At 40.1% G+C, this 23,537-nt stretch overlaps 1 protein-coding gene across 1 annotated transcript in view; it reads right to left on the bottom strand.

Annotated features, from left to right (window-relative positions):
- Positions 1-1,627: 1,627 nt before the first annotated feature.
- Positions 1,628-23,537, bottom strand: part of CDH20 (cadherin 20) — a 156,757-nt gene continuing 134,847 nt past the window's right edge. Inside the window, exons 7-14 of the mRNA XM_053466107.1 lie at positions 21,116-21,283; positions 18,794-18,981; positions 14,057-14,310; positions 12,268-12,404; positions 6,144-6,265; positions 4,302-4,419; positions 3,060-3,311; positions 1,628-2,628 (exon numbers count right to left, since the gene is read on the bottom strand). Of these exons, the coding sequence (XP_053322082.1) occupies positions 2,135-2,628; positions 3,060-3,311; positions 4,302-4,419; positions 6,144-6,265; positions 12,268-12,404; positions 14,057-14,310; positions 18,794-18,981; positions 21,116-21,283 (1,733 nt within the window). The 3' untranslated portion in view covers positions 1,628-2,134. The remainder of the gene's footprint in view (positions 2,629-3,059; positions 3,312-4,301; positions 4,420-6,143; positions 6,266-12,267; positions 12,405-14,056; positions 14,311-18,793; positions 18,982-21,115; positions 21,284-23,537) is intronic.

Consider the following 23,537-nt stretch of genomic DNA (forward strand, 5'->3'; position numbering starts at 1 on the left):
CATAAACAATATTAACAAAAGTAATAAGTTATATATATATTCTGATTTCAAAAATAAAAATAAAATACAATTAAATGAAAACATATTTTAAATAAACCGTTCAAAAATTGTAGTTGGATTTCTTTATCACTAATGTAGTGCAACAATTTTGTCTCCTAGTTGTCTTGTAGCGGTATCAAAATTCAAAGTTCTGGGCACTTAGTGACCCCTTGTGGTCATTCTGAGGTATTATTTCAGCCTTGGTTAAATACATATTCAAATATGGAAAATAAAGGAAGGGAAAATATATTCTCAGCTTCTTAATATTGTAAAATATATTCTAAAATTACAAATAGTCATTGATGTTTTATCCATTCACCTTCTGTTCTAATATAAAAGACTCCATAGACATTTGTATGCTCGTTGATTAATGTAATGCAGTTAAGGTCCTGCCTTAAAATGAAAGGGAATCGGGTAATGAGAGTTTCTTGGTCAGCACTCAATTGTGTGTTTTCACAGTAGGAGACGCTCAAAAATGATACAGATGTGTTATGATATCAGGCGGATTTGTCAAAGGTCTCTTTGGTTATATTACTCTACTAAATAGAATTTGTAATAATAACATCTGTAAATTATTTTTTATGTGCTTTGGTTTTTTTTTCTATGCATGTATCAATGAAATAAACAACAGCTCTTGCAACTGTTCCGATTCCCAGTTTTGGGGGTCTGACCTGCAAAGGGATATGGCAAGCCTTCCCTTCCAAAGTCTTTGTCTTAAATAATGTGCACAGTACAACAAGAATCAGTTGTGCAAAAAAATGACATGTCAGCTCCTTTAAGATAACTTTCACACAATAACTACAATGCGCTTTCTTCTTTACCATAGAATCTGGGGACTCCTAATAACGCATTTGCCCAACTTCACAAGATCTCATAACCTTAATACACGGGAAATCAGTTTCATTGTTTTTTTTATTAAAGAAGTGCTAGAAGTACTGGACATTCAGTACATAATAGATCATTACCAAAATTATTGACAAATATACAAAAACAAACATTTTCTTCCATCATCTCATTTTTCTTCAGTGCTGCATTTGATCGGCTAACTTATTTTAAGTACATGTATGTAAACATTCCTTGGGTTGAATGGCATTTACTAGGAAATCCCTCTATAGTATCTGTAGTACAATGTGTACTTATTACTAAGTCCCACGGAGGTGAGCAATACACTGCTTTGGAACTTAAATGGTTACAATATGTATTTGGCTTTATTTTCTTAACATGAACAGTTAATATGCATTTGGCACATGGAAGTGACACATCCATTGTCCATTGACACCTACTTTATTTCTAAGTAGTGTCAGTGAAATATTGCAGAGCTAAGATGCATTTACATTATCTTAATTATGACAATATTAGTATTATTATAGCGTACCGATGATTATTAAATACATGTAGCTGCAGGGATCTGTAAGTGAAAATCTTATTACTGGAGATTAACCCCTTAATGACAAAGCACGTACGTGTACGGGCTCGAAATGCATTGTTTTCAATGGGTTTAGGGACCGCCCATTGTCCTTAAGGGGTTAAAGTGGAACATTTTAAATGCACAAGACTTTTTTTTTTTTTTTTTTTTTTGCATTTTGGATTCTTGTTGGCTTTGTTTACTTTTGTGGAACAAATCTATCATAAGTGTATGCATCATTTATTAGGTATAATATTTTCTTTTGATAAACAGCATTTCATGCTGGTGTTTTAACCCCGTAAGTGACAAAGGGTTTATAGATGCATACCAAAACCCTCTTGTACCCACAGGCTGAAAGGGTATATTTAACAAAGAAATGGATGTTCTATAAAAATACATGATGTTATCATATTATGCTGGGATCCTTTTGGCTCTAAGTCCTTTAAAGTCCAGGAACTGTTTTCATCTTGTTTATTCTTCTAATATTTGTGGTTTTTAAACATGTACTTCATCATGCTGGCCAAATAAAGCTGGTCCACAGCGAGCTTTTGCCCCGTCATCCAATTCTGGTCATGTGGTTATGTTAATCCATCTCCATGATGTATCTTCCCTTTAATTCATAAGAAAATCCATATCTGGTAGGGGCTCAGTGCCCTGCATAAAATACATTTTTGTTACTCCATCCTGTTATCACAAAGACACATTGTTATCCTTGGCACCGTACATTTCGGCAAGCTTTTTAAAACGTGGACCCCAGTCAGTAAGGTAGTCATAACTCTGCTCAGAGTCTGTACTCAATGACTGCAACGAACTTAACGACTGAGCAACAGAACCTTCTCCTTCAAACATATAGGTTTGTAGGGAATCGAATGGAGGTGCGCAGACATCTGTGTCTGCTTCGTAGAGTTTAGCTAGCATATAGTTGTGAACATTGTTGTCCATCATGCATGTCTGAGGCACATGCCGCGATAGGCTTTCGATTTCAGGCTGCATGTCTTGTCTAATTTTCCCCACATGAGCTTCTCTTGGGTTCCACATAGCTGAGATATCAAAGGCCTCAGTGTCTTCTTCTCCTCCTCCTTCATCATCATACCTCACAATATTTTCATGAACATTGTCCTCTTCATCAATAGTGTATGGTTTCTTTCTGTGTCTCCTCATGGATAAGATAAGCAGGACCAATACTGTAAAATAAATAACACCAGTGAGTGGTATCAAGAGTACTTTATATTAGGTTTTACTGTTTTGTGGAGTGTATAAAGCAATTGTTAGTCGACAGAACTCAGGCTATATTATTGTTACTATTATTATTATGCATTATGTTACAAGACACACTGGAAAGCCAGGCCACTTTTAGTTTAAAGGAAACCGAATATTATGCTTGCATTATTAAATAGTGAAATTTTCAAAAATAATTCATTTGCTTTACATAAATACTTCATGGCTGGATTTTTGCATCTTACAGCCTCACCCATTTCCTGGTGGAAGTACCCAAGCCTATAAAACAGGTAGATAGCATAGATAAAGCTAATATTTGCAGCCAAGGACAATTGTCAGTGCTGCTGTCAGCATCAATTGCTTTATCTAAAAAACAGAAAACAATTCATAAAAGTACCTAATAATACGAATATGCAGGCGAGAATAGCAATCAGAGCTCCTCTGCTGAGGCTTATGGGTAATGTGTATGGTTCAGCGCTGCAGGACATGATATCACCCTCATCATCACAACTGCATACTTGGACGGTCAAGGTACCAGTGCTACTCATCATGGGCTGTCCATTATCTGCTATAAGGATCGGGATGTAAAAAGTGCTCTGCTCAGTCTGTTTGAATCCTGATCTTCTTGTAAGAACCCAAGCTGTGTTATCTGTAAATATACATACATCATATAAACGTCTGATACAAGGTGTTGCCAGAGATCAAAAAGAAACCCCCACAAAAACAATTAAATATGTAACCAAATATAAGGATTTTCTAATTGTCTCTAGATTTGCTCCTTGATGACATTTGTGTAGGTCAACCAATAACAGCACATTATAGCCTTGTGCATTTGGATTCATACAAGTTTTAACGAAATTTGCCAATTTTGTTAAGTCGTACGAATGTCTGACAACAAAGAGCGACCCCAATGAAAGAGGCGCAGAAACGCTTTTTGTTCTGCATTATTCTGGCCTCTTGAAGTACTTCTGCAAGAAGGTGAAGCCACAGGGACAGCCTCTCTCCTGTTCCTCCAATCTGGGGAGAGGTTGTGCGCGGAGGCTGTGCCATTTTGTAGAAGCACTCAAGGAGGCCTGGTTAGTGGAGGTGATGCTGGAGAGAAGTAGACAAAGAAAGAAAACAGAAGAAGAAGAAGAGACAAGAGAAGAAGCTGAGCTGCTGAAAAGGAGACAAGAACATTGTAGCTTTCAGCAGAGAAGATAGGGAGACATTGAGAGAAGGAGTGGTAAATGACAACGAATTCCATTTCCACATTGAAAAAGCCCTCTGAATTTTGTCTGAACCAAAAGGGCAAGAAACATAATTTGCTGTCTGAAAATTAACGAACCAAAAACAAAACAAAAAATCTGTCAGATTGTTTTTGGTCCACTTGTACAAATGTAGTCCATTATGATTTAGTTATTAGAAAACAGATGATTCTTTAGCTGTAACAATGTATCATTACAATACAGGCCTCTTTGGACACCCTTCTTTATTTCTGTGATCATCCGAATTGTAGCAAATAAGGCTTTTTTAATTATACTGCTTTGTAGATTATTGGTATAAATATTACTGCCAAATTCAATATTACACATTTATGTGGTAACTTGCTCAATAAGTGAAGGGATACATTATGTTTACATGATTACAAAATGTTTACCTTGGTTGTCTCTTAAAGTGAAATTTGGGTTATTAGCTGCCTCTGGAGCCAAGCTATAGTAGATATGCTGACCCTCTTGTGGGTCATCTTGGTCTATTGCGCTTACAGTCTGAATCAGCTGAAACAAAACCAAAAATAAAAAGACAACAAATCAGAACTGAAAAACCATTGATATTGATTAGTCTTTAAATAAAATATTAAAAATCTAGTTAAAGTATTTGGACACTGCGAAGATGCTTAAAAGAACTCATAAAGACTCGTCTGGCATGAAAGAAATTGCATTAATCTAGTTTTATATGTCAAGATGCACATCGGATTAGGATAAGAGTCTTGGCTACATGTCTCAGAGGATTAATGACACAGATTAGACCAGAGCACCATGAAAACCAAGCAATCAACAGGCTATTTTCTGTAGGGATGGGGCTAGAGAACAGAATTATTTAAATGACGGGTGGATATATGAACACAAAACCCCTTCTTAAGTCATAAAACATATTTACAGGGAAGTAGGTCTCAAGGGATCATGATTTAATGAAATAGTTAAACTGGATACACCGAGGCCTTGAAAAATCCAAAGTCACAATTTAATGAAAACGCTGAGGTGGAAGGTTTGAGTCTCTCAGTGATTAGCAAGATACTTTGGAACTAGCAGTGTTCTATTAAAGAATAATACTAATACTAATAATACTTCAGTTTAAAATGTAGAGATCGCTATCCCGTACCAGAAATAATATATAAAAAATGTTTGTTTTTTGGTTGAACCATCCAAAAGTAGGTAACTATTACAGAACCAGAACTTTCTGTAGTTCCAAATGTGGTGGAAAGGGCTTATACCGCCTGACTCACCGGTTATAGCAAGCTTCTAGCAGTTTCTGTTTTCGTTTTAAGTAAAATTTGACATGGATAAATATTTCTGGGAAAGGTTTGTGAGTTCAACACTACTATGAATGGTGTTTCTAATGCTGCATGTAGTTTTTAAAGTGATAAGCCTTTAACAACTCCTTAAATCACTTTATATGTATGAAAACTATTTCAAAAAAGTGCATACATTTGTAATTTAACAAAGCATGACATTTTTTATAAGTACACATATTCAGTAGGTCTCAAAATCTCTATGCAGTTGTAATACTCTCTGAGATATGCTATATCTGAGTAACACATATTTGCACAACATCTAAAACAATTTCATTAAAATAAACTAATAAATTCAGCTATGTTGTCCAGATTATAACTGTGGCTATTTGTCGGATATTACTCCTATTAATCTATGCATAGTGAATAACCAAGTAACTTTTCCTACCGATGCCTATTATAAAGACGATGGCTACATAGCACTAAAATCATTCATTTTATAAATACAGTATTTTATGACTCTGCTCTTTTATAGCTTCGATAATTCTGTTTTATTAAAATTAGAGGTTAGGAAACAAAAAGTTGCAAGAACACAGGTCAGTGCAACTTTCTTAACGTGCATGGGACCTAATGGGATATCGGCATACCCTGAGCTCTCCCTCTTCTGTGGGGGGTGGCTTCTGAAAGGGGTTACCCAGGCAAGAGGGCAGGGGAGAGGGGAACTGGGTTGCAAGTGAGCATGGCTAAACACCACTCCCTGCCCCAGAGTAAGAGAAGAGTGACCTGGAAACCCTGAAAAGCAGTGCTTGACCCAGAGGCTCCAGGTCAAACCCAGAAAGTTCTTAGGTATGGGGGAATGTGTCTGACCCGCTTAAGAATTTCAGCTTTGCTCTGGCTTCTTACTTCCTGGTGATCATTGCTACACAAGGTATTGGGCTTAACATGTATGATTTCATGATGCATTTAAATTTCCAAAGTGAGAAGTCTTACCTGTCCAGCCTTTGCATTTTCGCACATGAAAGTCTCATAGAATTTGGTGAAAATCGGGGCATTGTCATTAACATCTAAAACTTTAATTGTAACAGGCACACTTCCAACCTGTGATGGGTTATCTGAAATGAGAACAAAATGTCATCACACTATATGTGTAAACCAGCCCCACACATTAAAAAAAGTTGACATCAAAACCACAAAAAAACGTCTGACCTTTCAGTATCTATAAGAGAAAGACGGAAGGAAAATAAAATGACAAACTGATTTCTGACAACCATTAATGATTGCTAAGATTATGCAGATACCTTTTGGCTACTGATTTGACAAAAGATTGCCATCTTGAATTTTTAAATATGAGATGTAATTTCTACAAAATTCCTGGCATTATTATTATTTTCTGTAGAATATATATATATATTGTAGGGGACAGCTCACGCATGGGGCGGCAATGACGGTTTCACACAGGTTTCCAACGTAAAAGCGCGTTTATTTAGATGTTGTAGTCACAGAGCACCTTGTAAACAAAACAAACTATAAGCCTGTCCGGCTCTAACTAAACAGCAGGATACCTCTCTAGCAGCCTAAGGTCTGACGCAAAGCAAAGTAACCAGTTTTGTATGGGGTAAAGCTTCATACCTGGTGAGCTGCAGCGCTGGCTGTAGCTGCTCCTTCATTCAGTTTCTCCCTCCCCTGCAAACCTAACAGCCCTCTCTTTTAAGGCTTCCTCCCCAGTAACGAGCTTAGGAAGCCTCACCTGAGAGCACCTGGGTTTGCTACCATGCCTGGCTGAGGTAACCAGGTGAGATATATATCCCATCAACCACACTCCCATACACTTTACCACATATCCCCCCCGTCGACTCCAGACCAGAGGTCTGGACAGCATCAGCAACCATACAGTACACCCTGGACAACGCATCCGCATTCCCATGTAACTTCCCTGGTCTATGCTCCACTGTAAATCTAAAATTTTGCAAGGAGAGAAACCATCTGGTCACTCTTGCATTCCTCTCCTTATTCTGTTTCATCCATGCCAGAGGAGCATGGTCAGTCACCAACACGAATTCCCTGCCCAGGAGATAATATCTCAGGGACTCCAACGCCCACTTGATGGCGAGACACTCCCTTTCCACTATGGCATAATTTTCCTCGGCTGGGGTCAGTTTCCTACTCAAGTACAGCACTGGGTGTTCTTCCCCATTAACCACTTGTGACAAAACTGCCCCCAAACCTCTAGCAGACGCGTCTGTCTGAACCAGAAATGGTTTCCTAAAATCAGGGGAAACGAGCACTGGCTGGTCACACAGGACAGACTTCAGACTCTGAAAAGCCCTTTCTGCCTCGGGGTTCCACTTTACCATCACTGACTTACCACCCTTTGTTAAGTCTGTCAATGGTGTGGCCATGGAGGCAAAATTGGGCACGAACCGACGGTAGTACCCGGTTATGCCAAGGAAAGCCCTCACTTGTTTCTTTGTTACTGGCCTAGGCCAGTTCTGTATCGCCTCAATCTTATTGATCTGGGGTTTAACCAGCCCCCTACCAATGATATAACCCAGGTATCTTGCTTCCTCCAGACCCACTGCACATTTTTCAGGGTTTATGGTTAGGCCTGCATCACTAATGGAGTCTAACACGCCCTGTACCTTACCGAGGTGACTTTTCCAGTCAGACGAAAAAATTACCACATCGTCCAGGTAAGCAGCGGCATAATCACGATGTGGTCTCAAAATCAGATCCATCAGCCTCTGAAAGGTAGCAGGGGCCCCATGTAACCCAAATGGCATCACAACATACTGGAACAGGCCCTCTGGAGTGGAAAAGGCAGTCTTCTCTTTAGCCTCCTCAGTTAACGGTATCTGCCAATAGCCCTTTGTAAGGTCAAGTGTTGTAATGTACCTTGCCTTCCCAAGCCTCTCAACCAGTTCATCCACTCGGGGCATGGGGTACACATCAAACTTTGAGACCTCATTTAATCTCCTGAAGTCATTACAGAACCTCCACGTCCCGTTGGGCTTTGGGATTAGCACTATGGGGCTTGACCACTCACTAGTAGATTCCTCAATAACACCTAATTCAAGCATGCGCCTGACCTCCGTGGATACCGCCTCTCTACGGGCTTCTGGTATCCTGTATGGCTTCAGGTTCACTTTACTGTGAGGCTCAGTTTTAATATGGTGTTTTATGAGGTGGGTACGGCCAGGTAGGTCCGAAAACTTTCGTCTGTTTTCCTGCAGGAACTCCCTCACCTCCTGCTTCTGGGGCACTGACAGTGCCTCTCCTATTGTTACTGGGGGAACTGGTTGCCCCACTTCTTTGACCCCTGCCTGGGTCGCCCCCAAAGACTCCCGCTCTTTCCACGGCTTGATCAGGTTTACGTGGTAAACCTGGAAGGGTTTTCTCCTGCCCGGTTGATGGACCTTGTAGTTCACCTCACTCATCTTCTCTACAACCTCATAGGGACCCTGCCACTTGGCTAAAAACTTACTTTCAACGGTGGGCACTAAAACCAGGACCCTGTCCCCAGGATTAAAGGCCCTCAACCTGGCAGATCTGTTATAAATTCTGCTCTGGGCCTCCTGCGCTCTTTGCAGATGCGTTTTAACTATAGGCATCACCGTCGCTATTCGCTCCTGCATCTGAGCCACATGTTCAATAACACTCTTATATGGGGTGGCCTCGGCCTCCCAAGTTTCTTTGGCAATATCTAACAAACCCCGTGGATGTCGGCCATACACTAACTCAAAGGGGGAAAACCCTGTAGACGCTTGGGGCACCTCCCGGATAGAGAACATGAGGTAGGGTAATAGACAGTCCCAATCCCGACCATCCCTTTCTACCACCTTTTTTAGCATATGCTTTAGGGTTTTGTTAAACCTCTCCACTAACCCGTCTGTTTGAGGGTGGTACACTGAGGTACGGAGGTGAGTGATTTTAAACAACTTACACAGGTCTTTCATGACCCGTGACATAAAGGGCGTACCCTGGTCAGTAAGAATTTCTGTAGGGATCCCCGTGCGAGAGAACATGTAAAACAACTCCCTAGCAATATTTTTGGAGGCCATGTTTCTTAAGGGTACCGCCTCTGGGTACCGGGTAGCATAATCCAAGACAACCAAAATGTATTGGTGTCCCCTAGCAGATTTGACAATGGGCCCTACCAAATCCATGGCAACTCTCTCAAATGGTACTTCAATGATGGGAAGTGGCACCAAGGGGCTACGGAAGTGTGGTGTTGGGGCACTCTTCTGGCATGTGGGGCATGACTCACAATACCTTTTTACTTCTTCATATACCCCAGGCCAATAAAACCTTTGGAGGACCCTCTCTTGTGTTTTATTAGTCCCCAAGTGCCCCCCAAACACATGGTTATGGGCTATGTCCAGCACCAGGTGTCGGTATGGTTTTGGCACCAGAAGCTGTTCCACAATTTCCTTGTTAACTTTGGTGACCCGGTACACTAGATCCCCATTCATGGCAAAATGCGGAAATTTCTGGTCAGCTTCGGGTTCCTGTGGTACCCCATTTACTACCGTGACATTTGCCCGTGCAGTTCCCAGAGTGGGGTCTCTCACTTGCTCGGTCCCGAAGTTACCCCGAGACATTTCTAAATCTAAGACCTGTTGGCCGGGTAGGGAAGTTTCTTCTTCTTCCTCCCCAGCTAACACCTGCAAGGGGAAAGAATCTTCACTATACATTTCAGGTGGGACTACATCCTTTTCATCATGCCCCTTACTGGTATCATTGTTCCCAATGGCCGTCTCACCTGACCCATTATTTACAGGGAGGGTTACAGACTCTGCCGGAGTTTGTTCCCCAGCTGCAGAAACGTTCCCCCTTCTCCACAACTCCCAGAACAAGGGGAAATCGCGGCCTAAAATAACCGCATGCATAAGTCTTTTTACAACTCCGACTTCGTAGGTCACAGTTCCAGATGGGGTCACCAACTTAATGGGGGCCACAGGGTAAGCTACAATATCCCCGTGGATGCATAGCACTCTTATGTGCTTGTTCGGCACGTAGTCCATAGTCACAAGGCCAGCCCGAACCAAAGTCACCAGGCTACCAGAGTCCAAAAGTGCCTTCACGGAGCAGTCACCTATCTTCACCATACAAAAATGCGGCTCAGTCTCTGATTCTGGAATGGCTGCACAAACAGGTTCTGCAAACAGGGACTGACGCCGACTAGCGTCACACACCATGGGCTCTGAGTTAAGAGGGCAATAGGCGGCTATGTGTCCCCACTCATGGCACCTCCAGCACTGGGGGGTCCCTGGCCTCCTTAGTAGGGAGCCCTTTCTAGGATTGTGGGGTCCCAGGGGTTCAGGATCAGTCTTTTGCCCTTGCCCAAACTCTAGATCCCTGCTCTCTCTCACATTTTTCCATACACCTCCAGCTGGAACTCTCTTACCCAAAGATGTCGCGGGTCTGACAGTCTTGGAAGGTGTTGGTGCCGCAGGGACCTCACGGAGGAAGTCCTCGGTTGCTATGAACCTTTCCACCATGTTGACAAGCTGCTCAGCAGTTCTGGGGTCTCCATGCCCAACCCACCGTTGTAGCTCCGCCGGGAGGGCGCGGAGGTAGTGGTCCACTACCACCTTTTCCACAATCTGGGCTGGTGTAGTGGATTCTGGTTCCAGCCACTTGCGTACAAGATGAATCAGATCATACATCTGGGACCTGGCAGGCTTGTCCATGGTGTATTTCCAACAGTGGACTGTCTTGGCCCGAACAGCGGGCGTAACACCCAGGCGAGCAAGGATCTCCATTTTTAGTTTTGTAAAGTCCCGGACATCCTGCTCCCCGAGGTCATAGTAGGCCTTTTGCGGTTCACCAGTCAGGAAGGGTGCAATCACTTCTGCCCACTCTGCAACTGGCAGTCTCTCTCTCTCCGCCACTCTCTCAAATACGGTGAGGTATGCCTCAACGTCGTCGTCGGGTGTCATTTTTTGTAAGCCCCGCTGAACGGCCCTCCTCACGTTAACAGTCTCAAGGGGGCTTGCCTCCACTTGTTGGGACTGAGCCACAACAGTCTCTCTGAGCGCAGCAATCTGCTCCATTAACAGGCGATTCGTTTCCTGTTGTTGGGCCATAGTCTGCTGTTGCGCATGTTGCTGGGCGTGAAAAGCCTCTGCATGAAACTTCCGTTGCTGTTCCAAGGCCTGCTCATGTCTCAGGTTAGCCTGTATCAGCTGCTTTATCACTTCCTCCATTGTGCCGGATGGGCCTTACAGTGCTGCAGCCTTCACTCAGGACATATGCTTCCGGCCCTTTAAATGTCCACAAAATTCAGATGCTGTGTTTTGTCCTGCCGTTGCTCCTAGCACCACTGTGCCCGCATTCTCCACCAATTGTAGGGGACAGCTCACGCATGGGGCGGCAATGACGGTTTCACACAGGTTTCCAACGTAAAAGCGCGTTTATTTAGATGTTGTAGTCACAGAGCACCTTGTAAACAAAACAAACTATAAGCCTGTCCGGCTCTAACTAAACAGCAGGATACCTCTCTAGCAGCCTAAGGTCTGACGCAAAGCAAAGTAACCAGTTTTGTATGGGGTAAAGCTTCATACCTGGTGAGCTGCAGCGCTGGCTGTAGCTGCTCCTTCATTCAGTTTCTCCCTCCCCTGCAAACCTAACAGCCCTCTCTTTTAAGGCTTCCTCCCCAGTAACGAGCTTAGGAAGCCTCACCTGAGAGCACCTGGGTTTGCTACCATGCCTGGCTGAGGTAACCAGGTGAGATATATATCCCATCAACCACACTCCCATACACTTTACCACAATATATATATATATATATATATATATATTCATTTATCAAAATTTATCATAAAAATGCAAAATACCTGTACATTACATGCAGTGGTACAGGCTAATGTATTAAGTGAATTAAAGATGCATGGGATAGGCATAACGGTATCCTGAATCTAAAACAAATCAAGGACTGATGAGGATCTGAGTCTTACATCAGAAGAAATGGGCATACTAGATGGCCCCAATGGTTCTTACCTGCCATCAAATTCTATATTTCTATGTTTGTATCAAGGCATGAATTAATTGTTAAAGATAAGTGAAATGTGTTTCCAAACGACAACGATAGTATTGATTTATATTTCTTACGTACTCATCTCCATTGCTAAAATTGTGATATTGTGCCAGGACACTTCCTCTCTGTCCAAAGGCCTGGCTGTCATCAATGCCCCTGTAGGAACATCCACATAAAAATACCTCCCGGGGTCACTGTTTCTGTCAATAGAATACCTACATAGAGAAAGGAAGAACATATTAAAACAAATCCAATGGGGTCAACTGCGAGTCACATCATATTTTACATTGGACAGTTCAATTTCTGGACACGAAAGTGTCCACTTTAAAAAACTTGACTTTAAACTTTAATGCAGGTCAATTAACAGAAATGTGCAACTCAACCAAACTGTGACTCATTTTTTAAGCTTAAAATATCACGCGGCAAATGAACGTTGTCTTGAGTCGCCTTTGACTTCTGTATGATTCTTCACCTTAAGTCATCTAGAAGATGGTACAACTGGACTGGTGGCAATTTGCTACAAGGATCAGATACTTGGGAACATCTCAGAACAGACTTGAAATTCTATTTGCTTATGTCCCAGTGTGCTGCTGGTGTATGCAACCAAGTTAATTTTAATGACTGATGGAGGGTTCAACTACTTGAGTGCACTCAGTTGCCAGCATTCTTCTGGACACTTGGTTAGTTTTCTGGTCTTTTGTGAAATCTCTATTTCCTTAGATAATGTATTTGAATGTGTATCGTTCATCATGTACTTTATATAGAATTATTTATGGATAATCTTTATATATGAAACATCTTGCCCTTGTATCACTTCGTACAATAGCGGAAAATTTAAAGACTGTGAACACTGGGATTAAAGCAATAATTTATTTATGACATTCACACTGGTTTATGACTACTTCCTTTTAGATAATTGAATTACCCTTTTAATCTAAATCATATCTGTAGAGTTTCAGAAACAAGCTGGCCTGCCAAGAATTTGCCTTATATTACCTAAACTTAGAAAGTAGGTTAATGGTTGGATAAGGGACATGAGTCCGATATTAAGTCTACCTATAGGTATGACATCAAGAACTTAAGAGGAGACAAGAGCTTGTAATTAGGTGATTAGGCTGACCAGGTATATCCTGATGACAACAGGACTTCATGGCTTTTGCTAACACGTTACTATCTTTATACTTTGTAAAATGTTAGAGCTAGGGACGAGTCCAGGGGGTATACACCAGCTGACAGTTACCTTGTGAGCAGATTTGGAACTCAAGGATGTCATAGCCCACATTTTAAGGATGAGTGACACTGGGCGAATATGACTTTAGTTAATGGACCGGCCAGAAGAGAAATCTGGGCCCCTGTTACGTGGCAGAGTGGCTGCCTCCCCCAGTTCACCTACCACCCTAGGCGTAGCTGACCTACTTCCTACAAAATCACCACTGGAGTTTATGTATGTATGTATGTATGTATGTATCTACATGAGGACTTTCTATATGCAACAGGTAACTATGACCGGAAGAGCAAAGACTCAGGCTCTGCTGGTGCTGCACCACTGATTGTCTCTCTCACTTCGATGTACATAAAAATTAGTATAGGTTAAAGAAACTTATCTGTGCCTGAACAGTGAAAAAAAACCCATACTTTCTAAATCCCCTTTGTGGGCCTTGCTTTGATCTAAATCAAAAGAAAGTCCTGTGTCCCGTAGTATTCTTACTATAGAATCAATATACTATTAAAGCATCATTTGCTGGTACTCCACTGTGTAAAATATAATTTGCAGTCCATAAAAAAAAGTCAATACATTTCAATTTATTCCTGTAGAGCTGTGACCACATCTGCTGTAAAAAGAATATGGATGCTTGCTGTAACCTGCCTGATTGAGTTGTTGGTCACATCTGGGTCTTTTGCAGAAACAAGCTGTATTGTGGTTCCAATATCAACATTTTCCGAAACTTCTACATAATAAAAACTTGACTCAAACACAGGAGGCTCATCCACATCTTCCACTGTGATATGCACAAAAGTAGTATCACGAAATGGACCAAGGTTTAGAAACCGTACTTCCAAATGTGTGTTAGCACCCTCAATTTTTAGGGTGTAGGTTTTCTTTTTTTCAAAATTCAGAGTCTGGAAAGAGAATGAATAATGGTTTTAATTTCTGTTAACAAAATCACCTTAAATCCTATTTTAAATGTAAATATTTATGATTATAATATATAAATATATATGCATTTAAGTGTTTTTATGAATCATTTTTTGAAAAGTACCGTAAATGTAAAATAAATTATCTTAATGTCACACATTACTATTCAAAGCTATTACTTTGTAAAACATCTATCATCGTTCATGGAAGTTGGTTACTAGTTTCTACAGTGCTAAGGCGAAAATAACAAACACATATGTAATAATAATAATAGCATATTCAGAACCTTCTTTATTGATGATTTACTCCACTTTGACTATATTTTCTCATGTTATTGATTTATTTTCTGCAAAATATGTAACGATATTTAATGCAGCTTGGATGCTCGACTATTGTACGTCTAGAGCAGGGGTAGGCAATCTTCGGCTCTCCAGATGTTGTGAACTACATTTCCCTTGATGTTTTGCCAGCATTATGACTGTAAGAGCATTATGGGAGATGAAGTCCACAACATCAGGAGAGCCGAAGATTGCCTACCCCTGGTCTAGAGTAATACAAATTATACCAACGCCCACTAATAAAAATAAGTGAAAACAACCCAATATGGAAATGCATATGCTAATCCAATAAATGTATTCTTATGACAACACAATCAAACCAAATAAAGCAGAAAAAAGGTTTTCACATAACATCCAGTTGCAACTAATTATCAGGAGCCTTGTTGCTTTATTGAAAGATGATCAGATTTTGAAAGTGAAATTGGAGCCATAAAAAATTGCTTACATGATTAAATTAAACACTTTAGGTAGAAGAAAATATTTATTGCAAATAAACAGAAATAAACCAGTTTTTCCGCGATAAAGTGTATATATAATTTCAACATGTCATTTTTATTACTCTGAAATATAATGAAATAAATGAATTTGGCTGGTGGGGATTTTTGTAATTAAATTATAATTTTTTTTTTACATTAGGTACAATATACTCTTAAATATGCTTTCCTTCTACAAACTTCAAACTTCTACAAACTACAAAGAGAAGTTCAGGGAATATTTCTGGGGGCAACTAGTAATAAATAACATATGTCACAATCATTGTCCCTTAAAAAAAAAAACAAGCATATGTGATCAGTCTACCTTAGGCACTTTTCCAACACTAAGTCTCTAGCTTGAAAGAAGAAAAAGAAAAATGGATGCCATTGATTTTATATCTCCTTTCCTGGCCTGCAATAGCGGTGACTCAAAGAATCGGTATGATATAATTCTTAGCACGTTCTGCAAATTACTGGCCATTTCAGATGAACTAGTGGGGGGGTTAATGTGTAGCTACTTTATTGAACCGCTTGGACTGATTATGATCAAGGTAAGAAGCTGCCAGTCTGTCATTGGTTATAGCCTACGGATCAAAGAACAAAGGAAACTATATCCGAAATGTTCACGTAGCGTGTGGCTGGGCGTATGTAACTGGTGGAACCATAGAATGAAACAGATCTATTAGATTTCATTTGTTGGACCTTTTGACAAGGTATTGGAGTAAGCTTATGGTATTTGGTTGTCCAAGAAAGCAGGGCCGGCCCGACAATGGAGCCGAGTGGGGCAACCGCTCCAGGCGGCACTTTTGAAGGGGCGGCACTTTGCCGCCCCAAGCCCTTTCTTTTTTTTTTAAGCGAAAGAGAGAGAAAGGGGCGCCGAGTGGTTTTCGCTTACCAAGCTGTCAGTACCCGCTCGGCGCCCCTCTCTCTCTCTCCTCTGCAGCGAGTCTCCCTGTTCGGTCTCGGTGCCGGCTTGTAATGCTGAGTGCTGGAAGATTTCCGACGCTCAGCATTACAAGCCGGCACGGAGACCGAACAGGGAGACTCGCTGCAGGACTGCTGAAAGGTAAGTACAAGGGGGGGGGGTGGCGGCATTTTAAAATTCGCCCCAGGCGGCATTTTGCCTTGGGCCGGCCCTGCAAGAAAGTATAACTCTAATTATTGACTACTGATTATAGTTTTATATATTCAGGTTTTTTTTTTTAAAAAAAAACATTTAATGTAATGGTTTTACTCCATGTGACATTTTTCCCTTTTTTGTCCCCTATTGTAACGCTACAGCAAAACTTAAAACACTTTTGTTCTTTTACTGATACAGTCCAGTGAATTACATTCTTGGGAGTTATTGTCTTAAATCACATTATATCATAGATATACTCTTGCCTTGTACTCACACAACTAGCTTCCCATCTGCCACATCTCTGATGGCTTCTTCTAAACTTAATTAGCATTTATGGATCTCTACGCTCCAATTAAAGAATGCATGGATTTTATTGGTTTTTAAATAATTTAAGTTATATTTTATTGCTGTTTATGGTACACTTGAGGGATAAATGCACACGGTGAAAAAGCAAATATTGATATAACATTTCCACTGTAGGCAATAAATCCTCTAGAAAAACAATAGTCAAAAAAACATATCACAGGAAGGGATGAGTTTATGTATTGTTACATTATAAGCCTGGTTCTGATTGATGTTTGATAATATTCAACAATATTGCAATTATTGCTAAAGGTGGAAGAGTCGTACAGCTACCAAATGGCACTATTGTAGAAGCTAAAATTAGTTTTTTGGGCATAGTTCCCAAAAACTATTGTGCCTATCAAAGTTGGACACTGTAACACTGCATAAACTTATATTATTATATATTTTATTTATCCAACAATAGAGGATTTAAATGATTTTTGTCAAATTCTTAGCTCTTCAAATTTTTTGTATCATGATATGTCAGCTAAAAACAATTTAAAGCACACTTTTAAGAGGAGTGCCCACAAAAATGTGGTATTATTAGTATCACATGAAAATGAGTTTTAAAGAATATTGTTCGGTTTTGTTTTTTTAAAGTGGTTCTATTTTTAACATAATATATTGGTTTCAGACAACTATCTATTAGTCATTTGTATGTGTCTATGTCTGTTATCGTAACAGGATCTAGTAGACAAAGACCTCTGATCATGCTGCCTTGTAGTAAACAATAGAATGACTCAGTTTTAATGACCATGTAGAGCAATCTTACTAATGGAAGTCTATGGAGAAAATAATTTCATTAGACAAACAGAACTGCATTGGCACTAACACAAAGAATCAATTCAGTGTGGTGTTTGAAAAATCAAAAAAACTATCGAAGGACTGAAAACAATGTGTAGGTCTTCAGATAAAGGAAAATGATTGATACAAAATGAAACTAATCAATGCTTCATTCAAGGCTAAATCACATTACTATATATAACATATAAATACTTATTTTCCCATGTGTCTGTGAAGCACATGCTTCCACATGGAAATCTATAGGGATTTGTGGACCTTAGCTGCAACTAGTAGGTCCACCTCTAACAAGTGATAAAGCAATTTGAAGGAGTAACTGATTTAATTATTGATAAACTAAGGAAAATGTGACATACATTAAATGTAAGTCTGTTTCAAAAATGCATTAAAGTGTTGTAACATTTTGATGAGTCTCTAAGATATTTTCATAGCTCTCCATCCTTTTACAGAGACCCAAGAGAGCGATGAGGCCCTAGGCAACTGTGTGTTCTTTGTGACTGAAGGGGGAAGACACACTTTCTGAAAGCCGAAAAAGAAAGGCATTGGTTTATCTTTAACGGTATTAAATAATTCACCTTAAAATAAACAAATGTGACAGAAAAGCTTTTTTCCTTTACCCCCAGTTAGTATTTTAGTCTCGTTTCTATTAAATTTATAATCACCATATGGAGTTTGTTGTCAATCACCTAAAAATGTGCTAAAATGTAAAAGCATGCTGTCGCTCCTTAATTCCCAGTAGTTTAGAGTTCCCATCTGCCCTACTTTTATTGGGAGGATTGCAGTCTTTATGAAACTACCTCTGTGCCCTAAGAAATTCTCATTGGCAGCTCCTCTATGTTCAGGTTTTAAGCAGGGAACATAGGAAGATTGCTTACAGGCAAGGTATATTGATAAAAGAACATCAAAAGATGAGTACAGTTTAGGCACCTAGTTGAAAGATGTATAAATTATAATACTTACATATTTTTAACCCCTTAATGACAAAGCCCATCCACGTACAGGTTCAAAATGCATTGTTTTCAATGGGTTTAGGGACTGCCCATTGTCCTTAAGGGGTTAAAAACAAACTGGAAAAAATGCGGAATCATGCACTCCTACTTCAGAATGGCTAAAGCAAGACTTTTCCCCAATAAACCATCCGCGTCTGAGCAAACAAATACAAAGTACCTATATTTTTTTCATTTTATATTCTGACCTTCTGTGCAGTCCAATTAACGTTTGTAATTTCAAACATAGAAACATCTCTCTCCCTATGCAGTGTGTATATATATATACACACACACATATATTCCTTAACACCACTAATCACCGCTTTTATCTCTGTCCTTCAGATAATTCTTTTCTCCCCATAACATTGGTCATACAATTGATTCAGATTTTTTTTTTTTACCTTTTTAACTGTGATAACTCCAACTTGATAGGCAGGATCTGTGCTAACATCAAAGAAGTCCATCCCATCTCCATCAATAATACTGTATTTCATTTCTGCATTGACGCCTTCATCCAGATCCATTGCCAATACTCTCCCCACTGTAGAATTTATGGGTGCCGATTCCAAAACATTCATTTGGTAGTGCTCTTCAAAAAAAAAAGAGAATTATATATTAAAATAATTTGCATGTCAGGACCTGAGACTATTGTGACTTGAAACGCTATCTCTACATTTTGTTCTTTACCAGCATCACACTTTGATCACATGATAATTAGTCTTAATTCTTTACATCTGTGCCTAGTCATGTACCTGAGACCATCTTATGAATATACTTCCTACAAAGTACTCCATACCAGATTATTGTGGCTGCTTTCTACAAATAATCCTGCTGCTACTTCTGCCTTTTTTTTTTTACCTAGTCTTGTTGTTTAGTGGTTTCGATTTAATGAGAAATCATGCAGTCAGAGGAGTTAAGGCTTCCTTCAAACAGGCAACATTAAGATAACATGCAGGTAGATTAAGTTTGCAAACTTAGAAAAAGTGATGACACGTCCAATGCAAATTTATTATATATATAAACTTATGTTAAAAACCCCAAAACAATAAATACTGCAATTGATCTTAATATAGTTCTTATTAGACTTCTGCATTCGGGTGCGTCATTCATATGACTGTCCGAAAACGTGGAGGGACAACCAATGAAACAAAAGAAAATGAAGAAAAGAGTTCGGAACTTTTGTTTGCATTTCGTTGTTTTTTCCCTTTTACTCTTACTCATGCTCTCTCACACTCGCTCAATGTCTAGCTACCATCTCTGCCGATTGCGTCCGTGTCCCTGTCTCCATTTCCGCAGCTCCACTTCTTCTCTTGCTTCTTCTTGTTCACCTTTCTTCGTCCACACCTCTGTTTCTCCGCAAATCTGTCTACATTATTCTGGCCTCTTGGAGTACTCCTGCAAAAGAGCGAGCCACAGCAGACCTCATGGGTCCTCTCTTCCTCCAAATGGGGAAGAGGGTGAGGGCGGACCCTCTGCCCTTTTGCAGAAGTAATCCAAGAGGCCCGTTAATGGAGCTGATACCGGGGAGAAGTGTACGAAGAAAGAAGACAGAAGAGCAACAAGAGAAAAAGAGACAAGGACATGAGAACGGTTGTCAGGAAGGTAGGGAGACATTGAGAGTGAGCATAAGAGAGAGTGAATGAGAGTGTGAGAGAGCCTGAGAGAGTAAGAGTGAGGTGGAGTGACAACAAATTTTATTTAAAAAGCCCTTTAAATCTTGTCTGAACTGAAAAGACAGGTAACTAAACTGGTGGTCCAAAACAAATGGACCAAAAAGGAAACAATATATTAATCCGAAATTGGTCCATTTGCACAAATATAGCTATGCACACTGCACATACTATAATCCTAAAAAGTCTTGTATGTTGAGTGAAAGTAAGCTTCAGAACTACTTATGAGTGATGCTACTACATAAGTAGATTAAAAGCTGCTTTGGGCTCCCATTGAACTAAGGTGCAACCTGGAGGGATGTTGGACGGGTAAGGGAAAGACTACGCTTAAATTTGTATCACTAATGTATCTTGTTCATTAACAAACTTGTGATCCTAATTATTATTATATTATTATTATTATTGCATCAATCATACATAAGAAGGGACTCCCATTTTTTTTTTTTGCTTGGGGTCCCTAAAAGCATAGAGCACCCTTGGAGCTACCAAGAGACTGCCTGCATAAAACCCTACTACATGCTTAAATATATACTGGTAACAAATGGGTTATATTTATGAGCTACATACATTAGCATCCATCTCTTTACCACATGGCTACTTGCTTATAAATTTAATGTATACATGCTATAATTACGTTGAAAATTAAATTCTTAAGCAACAAAAGTTGTAAAGGCAAATATTGATTGCTAATTATCAAAAAGGTGTAAAAATATACCTTTTCAATTAAAGGCTAATCAAACTTTGCCTGGGTTACTTGCGACCCAGTAATATAAACATAGAAACATAAAATTTGACAGCAGAGGCCATCTAGTCTGACATAGAGACGCAGATATTAACCGGTTCTTAGTCTTGTCTTAGATTCAGGATAGCTTTATGCCTATCCTATTCGTGTTTAAATCCCCTCACTGTATTACCCTTTACCATTTCTGATGGGGGGCTGCTCCATTTACCTACCACTCTCTCAGTAAAGTAAAGAAGAGGAGGGAAAGAAAGAGATTCATTGTGAATATGCATTGCGTTTAGAGTGTTGTGTCGTATGCTTCACAGACTTACTCTGAGGAAATCGAGGTGGGTTGTCATTCACATCGCTGAGTGTGATATTAACAGTGGTTGTTCCGGCCAATCCCCCTAGCTGGCCACCCATATCCTTTGCTTGGATAATCACCTCGTAAGAGTCTCTTGCTTCTCTGTCCATGTTGGTTAAAGCTGTTCTAATTATACCTGCGGGATAGAAATAACATTAGAATATGCTCAAAGAAATACTCTTCTATTGAAGCATACGATAATGAACATTTCAGAATGGACAGTAAGGAAAGAGGAAAACACTCTGATTCTGATATCTATCCATATGGCGCGAAGCGCATCATTTAGAAATAGAGGTAATCGCGCATCTGCCTAAATGACCCGCTAATGTAATACCTGTGCTGCATCCAATTAAAAAGTTGAAAAACATATTCAAGCATGCTGTAATTTAGTTGTAAATGGATTAGGAAAATGACAATATTGCCATTAGACTGAGCTATCCCTTTGCAGTTTCCATAATAAGAGCAAGCCCAAATTGCTGGTGCATTACCAAATAATATCACTAGGTGGCAGAAATGTCCCATGTAAAAGATGACAATTTTTTTCCCTCCATAATTAGAGGCTGAGTGATCTGCCTGCTTTGCACTGCCGCTACAACGATGTGTGTAGTCTACCTGAAAAGATTATTATGTGCCTGACCTCTACAGGATATTTCCCCTAACCTCACAAATTTTAAAAACTAGTTTCTTCGCTGACATCTTGGGCTGTAAAGAAGTTCACATCTCAACATGATATGTTAAGACGAGCAGAACATAATGACTTACTGGCGAAACTCATTTCTCTGTAAACGTTGATTATTACACGTAACCCTTTGGGTTTTTGAGATGCTTATAATACATGTCTTAAAGGCAAAATTTAAAAAAATTATTCTGTTAAGTTGCATTCAGTTCTTTGAAGGCCAGAAGGGAGCTTGGCATAGTCCCATTGCTCGGGCGGCTGGGGTATGGTATAGCGAATGCATAGGATGCTATTTACACTTTTAACAAATTATTATCCTGCAGTAAGAACAAAACACACAAAGAGAACATATTTTAGAACTCCATTCTAGTAAATAGGAGCTGAGCTACTACTGAAGTCAAACCGGAGTAGCAGTAGTCAATCACACATATGCTATCTGAACACTAATGTTTTGCTAGAATACATTAAATTGGCTGCTGCTTCAATCACTTCAAAGGGAGAGCTACTTAGCATGTGCATAAATGATTCTCATTGCCTGCATATGCCTACATAAGGGAGCAAGACATTACATAAAATCGGGACTGTCCTGAGAATACTGGGACACTTGAGAGGTATGTTACTTTACTTAAGCAAATGAACATGTACAAAATAAAGTGAAATGAGGATGTTTAAAAATTAGTTTGGCTTTTCTACAAGAAGTCAGATGTTGCACATGTTGCACCACATTTTCTGTGCCTGTTTCCTCACAGCTGATAAGCAGGATACATGCGCTGATGCTGTCAGTGTGTGCTGCAGCCAATCAGCTGCGAGGTGAAGTGCGTGACAAGTAAGAAATGTTTGTTATTGCAAGACATTGGCAGAAGGGAGAATGTTGGTCCTAAAAACAAACTCAAGTTTAAGTAGGGACGCAACTACAGAAATAAACATAATTACAAGCCCCTAAAAAGGGACAGAATAGAAGCCACAATTTTAGCAACCGAGTCCTGTATGTTTATATATATATATATATATATATATATATACACTAGGGCTGCAACAACTAATCAATAAATGAAAATCATTGGCAACGAATTTCTTTATCGATTAGTTGAATCGATTTTATCAATTGTAAGATGTGGGTTTTTTCAGAGCAAATGCTGAAATAGAGGTTGGATAATAACACTAAGATGCAGATCCCCGCATCGCAGCAGGGAACCCAGATCCTCCTCTCTGGCAGCAAGGGGGGGGGCGTCTGTGCGATGCGCACAGACAACCTCTGCTACTGTCCTCCACTTCCACCGGGGCTTCTATGATGGAGCACCAGCGTTACCTTCCTACAGAAGTATTGGCCAGCAGCGGCGGAGGTTGTCTGCGCGCATTGCGCAATGTCCGCTGGCTGCCAGAGAGGAGGATATGCCGCAGCACTGCAGGGGATCATTCTCTCTGGTAGCCGATGCGCGCAGACATCCTCCACTACTGCCGCCACTTCCACTGGGGCTTCTATGATAGAGCACCAGTGTCACATGACCTTCCGGTGCTCAGTCATAGAAGCTCCAGCGAAAGTGCCGGCCAGAAGCAGATATCGTGCAGTCACTCACCGACTGCACCTACTAGACACCAAGGAGCATGGGGGTAAATCTGGGGGCATATCAAGGGCACAGTGTTATATAGGGGTTATAAAGCATATTTGGGGGGCACCGTGGCATATAGGGGGTATAAGGCATATTTGGGGGGC

This window comes from Spea bombifrons, chromosome 5 (assembly GCF_027358695.1).
Source record: "Spea bombifrons isolate aSpeBom1 chromosome 5, aSpeBom1.2.pri, whole genome shotgun sequence".
NCBI lineage: Eukaryota > Metazoa > Chordata > Amphibia > Anura > Pelobatidae > Spea > Spea bombifrons.